Raw genomic sequence first — 12808 nt, forward strand, 5'->3', positions numbered from 1 at the left:
TATTTGTATTTTTAAGGCAGAGGGAGATAGATTATTGATAATCCTAGAATCATGGAAAATAGGAGCAAGAGGCAGTTCAGCCCATCAAATCTACCCCACCATTCAAAACAATCATGGATGACCTCAGTGCCCCATTCCTGCTTTCTCTTTGATGTGTCTAGCCACGAGGGCCACATCCAACTCCATTTTGAATCTATCGAGTGAACCGGCCTCAACAACCTTCTGTGACAGGAGTTCCAAAACTCTCTGAATGAAGAAGTTTCTCCTCATCTCAGTCCTAAATGGCTTTCCCCCACCACCTTCTTCCTACACCGTGACCCCTTGTTGCGGATCTACCCAACACCATGTCAACACTTTGTCACGTTTTCCACCATTTCTTCCTTTGGCTACATTGTCACATCTGATTCATAAGGGTTTCAAGCAAACTCTTCTCCAGTGTTTGGAGTGAAAGTCTGCAGGTGCTGTGATTGTAGTAAAAACACACAGTAAATGCTGGAGGAACTTCCACAGAGGTAAAGGTATATTTCTGACGTTTTGGGCCTGAGCCCTTCTTCAAGGTACAGCAAAACCCCTGATATCTGGAATTCAAGCAACCGGCAAAAAAAATTCAAGTAAAATAAATAGAAATATTTATATAAATAGGAGTAAAATAATAGGTAAAAATAAATGTTTAAATTTGTAAAAGTACATGTTCTCTGAAGTTACATATAAACCTTTGGTGAAGCTGGGAGCAAATATTCAGGAGGGCCTTGATCAGGCTTTGCTTGTAGCAGCTGTTTGAATAAGGTTGTGTGAAACAGCAATGGCGTCGCCCAGGATGAAGAGCTGGTGATGCTGCTCACAGTTGAGGTGACTTTCTTCAAGTATCTCCTTATCTCTGCTTAGTAAGAGTCACTCCATCAGAGGCTTTATCTGTAAACTTGGGGTGGAGGGGGACTTAATTATCTATAAGGTTATTGTTCATCTTTCAGGCAGTTCTGTGGAGGGGGAAGAACCTGAAGGTGTAGCAACAGTTAAATGTTTTCAAAGAATGTGACTGAAAATAAAGTAAGCTTTAAGATTTATATATTCATGCAAGTGAAGTTTGTTCAGTGTAAGTACAGTAGAGTATTTTTGTCTCTTAAACTATTTATTCTAAATGCAGGTGTATTAGTTAGGCATTGTAAGGGTAAGGCTCCAGCAACCAGAAAGCACATGTATCTGAATCTACTAATCCCCACAGGTGCCAGATACCAGAAGATTTACTATATAAGCAAAAAGCAGGTAGGCATCTGAATAAAGACTGGGGAGTGAAAGGGAAAGAATTGGAAGGGGAAGAGTCCAGTCCAACAGATAAAAGAGGATAATTGGATATGATAAGAGGAAAGATGAAAATTGATGTTGGCTCTGTGAAAGGAGACAGAGGGAAAAGGGAAGGGAGAAAGAGACAAACTAGAGGAAAGGAGACAGGTGGGGGGGGGGGGAGGGGAACGAAGATGGGTGTTTTAACAGAAACTGGAGAAGTCGATGTTAATGTTGGAGGCTGCCCAAATGGAAGATGAGGTGTTGATCCTCCAACATCAAACGTTATCAATTTAATGGCAAACCAGCAACAAGAACACAAGGGGTGCAGACTTATCATCAAATTATAGAAATATCACAACACAGAAGGGGATCATTTAGCTCATTATGTCCATGCTGGTTCTCTCTTGGAAAACTGACTGAACTACCTCCACCCAGATTTAATCATGGAAAGCCCACTCATTCTGATATCTTCCATGCATCCAGGATCATCTGGTTCTTTGATTCTATCGATTTACTTCTGGACTCTCTTGACCTACAGATTGATTCCAAGATTACGCTCGGACTGGGCGGAATCCTTGTGGTGTTGGGGGCTGTCCTTTCATCCATGGGCTTCTATGCTTACATCGGCGTCCCCTCCTCCCTCATCATCCTGGAGGTGGTTCCTTTCCTCGTTCTCGCTGTGGGTGCAGACAACATATTCATCCTTGTTCTTCAGTACCAGGTGAGAACCAAAGGGATGCCAGCTTCCATAAAACATTCACAACCTTGTCTGAATTAAAAACTGCATTTAACATTTGTTTTAAAAACACAATGCCGGAGAAACTCAGCAGATCAAACAGTGTCCTTTACGCAGCAAAGATACAGATACATAAACAAAGTTTCGGGCTTGAGCCCTTCATCAAGGTATTAACAAAATGTTGGCAGGCGCCCGAACAAAATCAAGTTGATATTGGGCTCATGCTTTGATTGAGGGCTCAAACCCAAAACATTAGCTATGTGTCTTTATCTTTGCTGTATAAAGGACAATGTTTGACCTGCTGAGTTTCTTCAGCGTCATGTTTTTATTTCAACCTTTGATGTTTTACTCTCACATTTAAACCTTTAGTCTCTGCTCATGTGTGATGCAAAAACACTGCAAGAGTTTATCTGCCTGGAATTTCAGATCTGTTCTGCAGGTTATACCGTAATATGCACGTGTAATTATTTAAAAAAAAATTATGAAGTGAAACAATAACAACTATTTCTGGATTATTTCTCATCCCTTGGAAAATTCGACTGGTGGTGAGACACATTATGACACGATATGACAATCCCCACTTCAAGGCCATTCCTCTGATGGGGGGTGGGGATTGGGTGTGTGATGGTCTGAGCCATACTCACAACTCTGCAGTTTCTTGGGTGGAGCAGTTGCTGACCCACACCATGATGTACCCTGACAGCAAGCATTCAATGGTTCACCTGTAGAGGTTGTTGAGGGATGCTTAGGAACTAGGAGCCGGAGTCGGCCATCCGACCCGTCGAGCCTGCTCTGCCTTTCAATAGGCCCATTCATGCAAAGAAAAAGCCTGTATGTAAAGGCGGAGATTCTCCATCCTTGTTGGGAGACTTGCCTTCTTGAAAGCGCCGTAGCCGGCTCCATGGAATCGGGGAAGGATCATCAGTCAAGCGCTGTGCTCTGCTGGCCCACATGAATGTACAACCACTGAAAACGGCTGGTTAGGGGAAGGCTGATGACGCCGTCAACCTGTGGCCCATTTTCCCACTTACCCCTCTCCCTCCACGACCCCCTCAAGGCAGGGGCGGTCGGCGGGAGCCGTTGGGGCAGGGGCAGCAGGCGGGAGCTGTTAGGGCAGGGAAGGAGAGGTCGGCGGGAACCATCAGGGTGGGGTAGCGGACGGGAGCTGTCAGGCAGGGGTGGCTGGCAGCAGCTGAGAGGGCAACAGAGGTCAGCGGGGGCCGTCATGGGCTGCTTCAGCCTTCGGATTGCTCTCTGTGGGTCAAAACGCAGCAGAGCAATGGCCGACTTCCCTACCCATAATCCTCCACTCAGCTGGAACTGTTTTGGGTAACACATAGCGGTGGGGGATTAAGGGTAGGGAGGACAGCCAACGCTCTGCCGTGTATTTATTGATGACAGGTGGCGGTACGGCACCAGTCGCCCCACCTCCATCGGATCTGGCGGATGCTACAAGGCGCCTCTGGATATGAATGGGATGCTGGAGCAGCCCATGATGGCCCCCGCTGACCCCTGTTGCCCTCTCAGCTGCTGCCCTATTACCCAACTACCCAACCTTGTCTGAGATATATTTACTGAGGTCGCCTCCACTGCTTCCATGGGCAGTGAATTCCACAGATTCCCCATACCCTGGGAAAAGCCATTCCTCCTAATCTCCATACTAAATCTACTACCCTGAATCTTGAGGCTATGTCCCCTAGTTCTTGTCTCCCCCACCAATGGAAACAACTTATCTACCTCTATCTTATCTATGCCTTTCATAATTTTATACATTTCTATAAAATCCCTTCTCATTCTTCTAAATTCCAGCTAGAACAGTCTCAGATGATTCAATCTCTCCTCATAGGCTAATCCCCCTCATCCCTGGAATCAACCTGGTGAACTCCCTCTGCACTGCCTCCAAAGCCAGTCCGTCCTTCCTCAAGTAAGGAGACCAGAACTGCATGCAGTTCTCTAGATGCGACCTCACCAGGACCTCGTACAGTTGCAGCAGAACCTCCCTACTCCTAAATTCCATCTGTCTGGCAACAAAGGCCCATGTTCCATCTGCCTTCCCAACGGCCTGCTGTACCCGTTGTCCAACCTTCTGCATTTCATGCACCAGCTCTCCCAGGTCCTCCTGCATGGCAGCGTGCTGCAATCGCTCACCATTCAAATAATAATAATACGGTTATATTCCTAAAATCTGGACTGCTTGGGAATTGGGTCAGTCTGGATTCTCGGTAACTTTTAAAATTCAAATTTAAGGAGAATAAAGAAGAGACGAACGGGTAAACTTTGATAGTTTATCATGAAATCTCTTTTCATGCAAAGCACAAAAAAAAACCCAAATATTCTTTTCGTACATTTTCACGTCTTCTGCATGGTCATTTGTTGCCACTGTGCATCTGTGGCACTTATGCACGTATGCACACTAAAGGTCTCTAAACTTTAAAAGTTTGAAAGTTTCCGAGATGTCCAGATTTCTGGTGCTTGGATTTTTGGACTTTGACTGTAAGTTGCCGGGGCACTTTGTTGACCGTTACATCAAAGTGGCTGGACCAGGACAGGTCTCTGGACACGTTGACCCAAAGGGATTTAAAGCTGTCAACTTTTTTGCATGGTCCATAAAGGTCCCAAAGGGTGCCATGGTTGGGTGTGACTAGCTTGCATTCATCAAACTCTGAAAGTGAGCTGGATCAAGAGGCTATCCGAGCAAGGGGATACCAAGCGGTTCATCGACAGCCGCACCCTGGCATTGCTCTGTGCATTGTTTACACTGGCTTTTCCTTCACAGAGGGATGAGAGGAGAGCAGGGGAGTGTCGGGAGGAACAAATCGGCCGGGTGCTGGGTGACGTAGCTCCCAGCATGCTTCTCTGCAGTTTCTCCGAGACCATCTGCTTCTTTCTTGGTGAGAGGCAGGTTTTGTTTTACATTTCCACCCTGGGAGTGGGGGAGTTGGAGCCGCCCAGGAGAGACGTGCAGTGAGTTCCAGCTCAGGCGAGTTAGACCAAGTGTGTGGAGAGACACACCAATACAGCATAGAATGACAAGGATTCTCAAGCCCTTCAGCCCACAGAATCTGTGCTGACCATCAAGCTCCCATTTACTCCAGTCCGCGATGAATTGTACTTTTGACTCTCCAGACATTGCCCTTAGATTCCATCCCTCACCTACACACTGGGGATAATTAACCCACTCTCCTGTACCATTGGGATAAGACCATAAGATACGGGAGCAGAAGTAAGTCATTCAGCCCATCAAGTTTACTCTGCCATTCAATCAGCAGCTGATCCATTCTCCTCAGCCCCACTCCTCTACCTTCTCCCTGTAACCTTTGATACCCTGACTATTTAGATATCTATCATTCTCTGCCTTAAGTACATCCAATGACCTGGCCACCAGGCCAGTTAGAGCGGTGCAGCAGATGGAACTGCTGTCTCAGAGTTCCAGAGACCCCGGTTCAATCCTGACCTCGGGTGCTGTCTGTCTGGAGTCTCAACGTCCTTGCAGCATTTCCCCAGTTTCTTCCAACATCCCAACAGGTCGATAGGTTAATGAGCTGATCTAAATAGCACTGTGTGCAAGTGGCTGTTAGAATTTGGAAGGGCTGATGGGTATATGGAGGGAATAAAACAGGACTGGTGAAATTATGTGCTTGAGTCAATACGCTCACTGGACCTGTGTTTGCATCACCACTCACGCAGGACAACAATTTGGAATTCATTGTATGGGTGAACTTTACTCCTGATTAAAGTAATAAATTTCTGGAGCATGGAAACGGGCCCTTCATCTCAACTTGTCTATGCTGAACAAGCTTATCCTGTTTGCCCATAGCCCTCCAAAGCGTTCCGATATATAACAACACCTCATCTTTTGGCTGAACACCCTCCAACAGGATGGAATTAATATTGACTTATCTGGCTTTCATTAACTGCTCACTCCCCATTACGTCTCTGTGTTACTTGGGAGGCTTTTTAAATAACAGAAGAGATTTTACTTACTGATGCCTTCCACCATCTCAGAAAACTGTTCACACTCACTTATTTATATATACATATGCCCCATAGTGGTGCACTACAGTTATTACAATGAGAAGGGTGTATTTTAACACAGTTACAAAATAATTTACATTATCCTGACTATATAACACCCCCCCACTTCTTCCCCCTCCATCACCTTTCCCTACCTCTGTCTCTCCCTTCCTGTCTCCTTTCACACAGACATGATACATTCTTACCTCCCATCCCTTATCATATCCAATTAACAGCTTTTTGTTGGACTGGATTCTTCCCCCATTGTTTGAATTCCTGCTTATTCCTCGAAGAAGGGCTCAGGCCTGAAATGTCAGCCATAGATCTTTGTCTCCTATAGACGCTGAAAGACTGGCTGAGTTCCTCCAGCATTTCTGTAGGTTTTTACTACAATCACAGCCTCTAGACTTTCATGTTTCACTCTATTAACATGCCTGTCAAAACATTGGCCCCCTCACCTTGGAGTGCAGCAGGGATGGTGAAGCATTGAAAGTTCCTGCCCAAAGACCTATGAGAAATCTACGCGGTTACCATTGCCGGTTTCAATGTGTGCGTGGATGCGGATGGTTATTACTCTTTTACCGTGCTCAGCAACTGCATGGTCTAAAGGGGACTTTGCCCACAGGTGCCCTCACCAAGATGCCAGCGGTCCGCACGTTCGCTCTGTACGCCGCGCTGGCTGTGCTCCTCGATTTTCTGCTCCAGATGTCGGCATTCGTGGCCCTGCTATCCCTGGATGCTCGGAGAGAAGAGGTACGACGCACAGGCTCCACTGCACACCTTCCCCCCTCCCCCCCCACCCCATCTTGTTTCAGGCTGATGATTCCTCCAAAGCTTTTGTGCAATTAAACGGCAGTGACCGCATAAGAGGGCCTTGATTACTACGCTTCACAATAAAAATAAGACACCACTGGTGTTACTAGGGGGGTGTGGACTGCACCGGGTGACACCATCAGAGGGGGTGACACCAAAGTGACTGTCTATAAAATTTTTGAGCAGTGTTTCAGCAGAAATTTATTATTTTTTATAAAAATATTGCCATCATTAGTTATAACAACAAAAACATTTACATGTATTAATATTACCTACAAGGCTAAAACTCGAAGCTCATTTATTTTTTGAGCCTTCTAATGCGCTCCAGCCAGAGTGTCCCCCCACCCTACCCCCCACATAGCACCGCCACTGCCACTCTGGACATTCAAAGAACACGCACCTGTTTCTTCTACACTCGGTAACTTGGTCCATGTGGAGGCCGGAGTGACACCATGAGCTTCCCCACTATGAGACACATTCACCTCAATCAAAGAACCCCAGTGGCAGACATTTGGGCGGCACGGTTGGCATAGCGGTCAGCGATCAGAACTGGGGTTTGAATCCTGCGCAGTCTGTAAGGAGTTTGAATGTCTGTGTGGGTTTTCCCCGGGGGCTCTGGTTTCCTCCCACTGTTCAAAACGTACCGGGAGCATAGTTTAATGGGATGTAAGTTGGGCTGCATGGACAAAATAGCCTGTCAACATTTTTAAAAGAATTTAAAGAAAATAATCTTTTTAACTTGTATTGCCATCTTGAATATGCTCTCTGATTGTCCACATTGCCTGATCTCTGATTGGTAGATTGGTTCTTTTACATTAAATTTGTGACAGGAGCATGCCATAAACTGATCCTCTTCCCCTCTCTCTCGCAGGCAGCTCGGTTTGACATATGCTGTTGCGCACGTTCGAAGAATCGAAAAAAAAAGAAGAGGAGGGAGGGTTTCCTGCTGACCTTAATGAGAGAGTATTATGCCCCTTTTCTCCTCCACTCTGTTACAAGAATCATTGTCGTAAGAGAAAAATTAAGTCCTTGAGTATTTTTTTTTAAGAAAGAAACCGTTTATTTGTGCTTCCTGGAGAGCAGGTAAAGCTAAGATTTTCCTGCATCTCTGCACACCTGACAACAAACCAAACTTGAACTCAAGTTCAAGGATGGGCGACACGATTGGAGGCCCATCACGTGCTTACTTGAAGTATTTATTGGCAACGTTGCCCCCAGCCAACGAGTTGGGTTTGGGGCAGGTCTTGTGGCTTTGCAGAGAATAGCTATATTATCAAAAAATGCCCATTTAAAGACCAAAGCAAACAGAAAATACAACAATTTTTCCTGAAAATACAGTGAGTGGAGGATAGTTTCATCTAAATATGGGAGCATTACATTATCCGCTCACTTTCAGCAGTCTGGGCATCAAACTTGATTGACAGGGATGCTCTCCAATCACCTTACTGTACCAGAGCATAAGGTTGCTGTTATAAACAGGATGAATTGACCTGTGTTCAGACCTGACCTCCAATCCTGTCCATGCGGAGACTGCGCGTACTCCCTGTGACCAGGTGGGTTTTCCCCAGGTGCTCCGATTCTCACTTGCATCCCAACGAGGTGTGGGCCAGTCAGTTAAATGATCCCGAGTGTGCAGCTGAATGATGGAATTGTGGGGAAGTTGATGGGAATGTGTAGAGTATGCACCAATGTGTTAGGGTAAGGTTAGTGTGAATAAAAAACATGGCTAGCACAGACAGTGGGCTGAAGGGCCTGTTTCCATGTGGTATAGACTCCACATTTGGGTGGAGGCATGTTAGGTAAATGACTTCAGTAAAATTCTGAAGAGGTCAAAAGAGATAACGGCTGTAAATGGTTCCCCTTGCTCTGGCGTCACTTTGGTGGGGGGGTGGATGGGGTGGTGCGGACAGCACCAGGTGACACCATCAGAGGGGCTGACACCAAAGTGACCGTCTATAACATTTTTTGTGCAGTGTTTCAGCAGAAATTTATTAATTTTTATAAAAAATATCCCTGTCGTTAGTTATAACAACAAAAGCATTTTTCATAAGCCCAGCAAATATGTATCAATATCCCTACAAGGCTATTTACTCCATTTCAGTCAGAGTTGTCATTATGACTTGATTACAACGAGGCTTTGAATCATGTGCTGTTGTTTTCGTCGCTGCTGTGTGTATGATATTGTAATTTAAAAGTGTAATTTTAATTTTACTAGTTGCTTATCTCACTGCTATTGCCATTATATTTCAGTGATCTACGGGAATTACGATTTACAAGTAACACTAGTACAAAAAAAAAACATTACTAAGGATTCTGTATGGTCTGGTAGGGGAGGAGGTCCATGAGTTACCGCATTGAGTGACACCAACCCTAGTGACACCACTGTTCCCTTGGAGGGGAGACCGAAATCTTCACCATTGAAGAGGTGGTCACTAGTAAACCCAGCACTAGAACAAACTGTGTGGCGTGGATGAGTGAAAAGCAGAGATGGATTTAAGGGGAAGCTGGAGATACACATGGGGGAGAAAAGGTACACTGATAGACAGGATTGTGGCTGTGTGTGTGCTGTAGCCTTGGATGCAGTGGGGAACTGGGGGGAGATGGGGGGGGAGGGAATCCATTCCCACAGCAAAGAAGCTGGAGGGACTCAGCAGGTCAGGCAGCATCTGAAAGGTCCTGACCTGGAACATTGACTATCCATCCCTCTCCACTGACCCGCTGAGTTCCTTCAGCATCTCATCTGCAGTGCTCGCGTTTTCCCATGGTAGAGGGGTTTGAGCGCTGGGGCTGGAGAGGCAGGGGGCGTTAACGGACAGCATGATGCAACTAGCCCCTCCACGGAAGCGACAAAGACGAGTGTCTGGACTGAGGTCCCTGCAACACTGGCTCACCCCAGCTGGGCCTGCCAGAGAGCCTCTCCCTCACCACCAAGGGGATATTTTTCACCCACTCCCAGGAGAACATGCTGGGGCAGTGGTGGAGGGCAGGGAGTGGGATTAGGGAGGAAGGGTATGGTCCCACTGTGATGTGTGGCAGGTTCTGCTCTGAATCAGCATAAAACACGAAAGTCTACAGACATAGTGATTGAAGTAAAAACACAACGGAGAAACTCAGCAGGTCAAACAGTGCACTGTATATGGCAAAGATAAAGATATATAACCAACGTTTCAAGTTTGAGCCCTTCATCAAAGTCTGAGCAAAATGTAGGCAGGCACCTGAATAAAATAGTGTGGATGGGCAGGAGGACCAGCACAGTCCCACAGGCAGGAGGTAATAGATGGATAAGGGAGGGAGGGCACACCAGCAAACAGGGGAAGGAGGATGGCTCTGTGAATGGAGAGGGAAGGGGGTGGAGAGCTGGAGGAAAGACCAAGGGATGGGAAAGGGAGGGCGAACAGGAAGCGAGCTAGCTGAAACCAGAGAGGTCGGTGTTAATGCCATCCAGCTGGAGAGGGCCCAGATGGAAAATGAGGTGTTGCTCCTCCAATTTACGGGTGGGCTTGGTTTGACCGTGCACCAAGCCAAGGACAGACACGTCAGTGCAGGAGTGGGACGCAGAATTGAAATGGTTGGCCACTGGGAGATTCCTGTCATGGCTGCATCCTCCCCCTGCCCCTCCCCACCAATTTGCTCAGGTGTCTGCCCACATTTCATTCATATATTGATGAAGGTTTCAATCCGAAGCATTTATGTATCTTTATCTTTGCTACAGTATATAAATTATACTGTTTGACCTGCTGTGTTTCTCTGGCAAAGTGTTTTCATGCTCCTCTGAACCTGACGGACCCTTCACTGGTTTTAATCCTCTGATCTGCCATGGAATCAAGAGAGATTCACACAGCCTATCATCATTTCTGACCATCAAAGGCTAATCTTCTCAAATTCCATTATCTTCTCCGTACCGTCCATCTAGTCTCACTTATTCATTGTACACCCCTTTGTTTTCAATGCCCGCGCATTGAGCTCTACTGACACATCTTTCTTTGTTTCCAGATGGTTACATTCCTCTTCATGTTGAGCGCCAGTATATTCTTGATGTTACATGTTCGTGTGGGCCTTGACCAGGAGCTGGCATTGCCGACGGTCAGTGGTCAGCCATTTCATCTCCTCCGTACCAGTCAGCTGGCCACTCCTTGCAGCCCTGTCTCCTGCAGCTGGGGGTGGAGTGGGGGAGTTCCTACACATACGACCATAGATCCCTGAAAATGGTAGCAGGGGTGGTTACTCTGGTGAAGGAAGCAGATCAGAGGCTAGTCCTCACCAGCCTTGGTACAGCACGTGAGATCAGGGTCATCATGTATCAACTGTACAAAACATTGGTCGGGGCATTGATGACCTGCTGCATTGTTACCGCTCTATGGGAAGGGTGTGGATGCACTGGAAAGTGTGGAGTATTTCATTTCTCAGGAGAGATGAGATGGGCAAGGGGTTTGTTCTCCCTGGAGTGGAGGAGGCTGAGTGAGGGGGGGGAGCCTCCCATAGAATCACGAGGGGTGATGTGGGGCAGAGGGAGAGAATCCGCACTAAAATTGGGAGGCACAGTTAGCACAATGCTATTACAGCGCTGCCGACGTGGGTTCGAATCCCGCTCTGTCCGTAAGGAGTTCTCGCCGTGTCTGCGTGGGTTTCCTCCTATGTTCCAAAAATGTATGGGGTTGGTAGTTTAATTGGTCACATGGGTGTATCTGGGCAGCTTGGGCCAGAAGGGCCTGTTACCATTCTGTACCTCTGGACTAAATTAAATTTGCACTGAATTTGATTGTGTAGAGGGGCCTTGTAGATTATAAGACAACCACTATATTGCCCCAGAGTCAGAGTTTTTATTTGTGATTGCTCCAGAGTGGGACATTCCAAATATGCTACATCTATTCTCACACAAACCCACTTTAATTGTTTATTCAGGCACATCCTCCTTAATCTCAGTCATTTCCTCAGCACCGCAGTGTCTAAAGCACAGTAACAAAGGAGGCCATTTGGGCCCATCAAGACAGTTGGAAAATTGTGCCCCCCCCCCACTCCCGTCCCTTCAGTTAAGAAGAATGAGAGGTGATCTCACTGGGACAAACAAGGAAAAACCAAGAAGCTGGTTCCTCAGGCCAGAGTTGGTCTAAGTGGAGGTCCTCATTAAGGCTGAGTTTAGAAATGTACCGTACATCAGAATCAGGTTTATTAGAAACATAGAACATTACAGCCCTTCTAGTATGTGCCGAACTATTATTCTGCCTAGTCCTGCTGACTTGAATCCAGTTCAAATCCCTCCATACCCCTCCCATCCATGTACCTGTCCAAATTTTCCTTAAAAGTGAAAATTGAGCCCACATTCACCAATTCAGCTGGCAGCTCATTCCATGCTCCCACCACTCTCTGTGTGAAGAGATTCCCCCTTATATTTACCCCTAAACCTTTCCCCTTTCACCTTTAACCCGTCCTTAACCCTATTTCACCTCCCCTCAGCAGGAAAAAACCTATCTACATTTACTCCCCTTCATAATTTTGTACACCTCTATCAAATCTCCCCTCATTCTCCAGGGAATAAGGTCCTAAGCTGTTTGACCTTTTTCTGATGCTCAGTTCCTGAAGTCCCAGCAACATCCTAGTAAATCTTCTCTGCACTCTTTCAATCTTATTGATATCTTTCCTGTAGTTAGGCGACCAAAACTGCACACTATATTCCAAACTTGGCCTCACCGATCCCTTGTACAACTTTACCATAACATCCCCTATACTCAGGACTTTGATTTATGAAGACCAGTATGCCAGAAGCTCTTTTTACAACCCTATCCACCTGTGATGCCACTTTCATGGAATTATGTATCTATATTCCCAGATCTCTCTGTTCTACCTCACTCCTCAGTACCGTACCATTCACCGTGTATGGCCTTCCAAAATGCAACACCTCACATGTGTCTGTATTATTGTCATGAAGATGCGTCACAAAAGTTATTGTTTTGTGCCAGCAGT

The 12808-nt window shown here is 46.3% G+C and overlaps 1 protein-coding gene across 1 annotated transcript in view; it reads left to right on the forward strand.

Moving 5' to 3' along the window:
- Nucleotides 1-12808, forward strand: part of npc1l1 (NPC1-like 1) — a 49259-nt gene that overhangs the window by 15439 nt on the left and 21012 nt on the right. The window contains exons 6-10 of the mRNA XM_069917629.1: nucleotides 1823-2005; nucleotides 4797-4911; nucleotides 6660-6787; nucleotides 7719-7856; nucleotides 10841-10930. Of these exons, the coding sequence (XP_069773730.1) occupies nucleotides 1823-2005; nucleotides 4797-4911; nucleotides 6660-6787; nucleotides 7719-7856; nucleotides 10841-10930 (654 nt within the window). The remainder of the gene's footprint in view (nucleotides 1-1822; nucleotides 2006-4796; nucleotides 4912-6659; nucleotides 6788-7718; nucleotides 7857-10840; nucleotides 10931-12808) is intronic.

The sequence above is a fragment of the Narcine bancroftii genome, chromosome 2, assembly GCF_036971445.1.
Source record: "Narcine bancroftii isolate sNarBan1 chromosome 2, sNarBan1.hap1, whole genome shotgun sequence".
In the NCBI taxonomy this organism is placed as follows: domain Eukaryota; kingdom Metazoa; phylum Chordata; class Chondrichthyes; order Torpediniformes; family Narcinidae; genus Narcine; species Narcine bancroftii.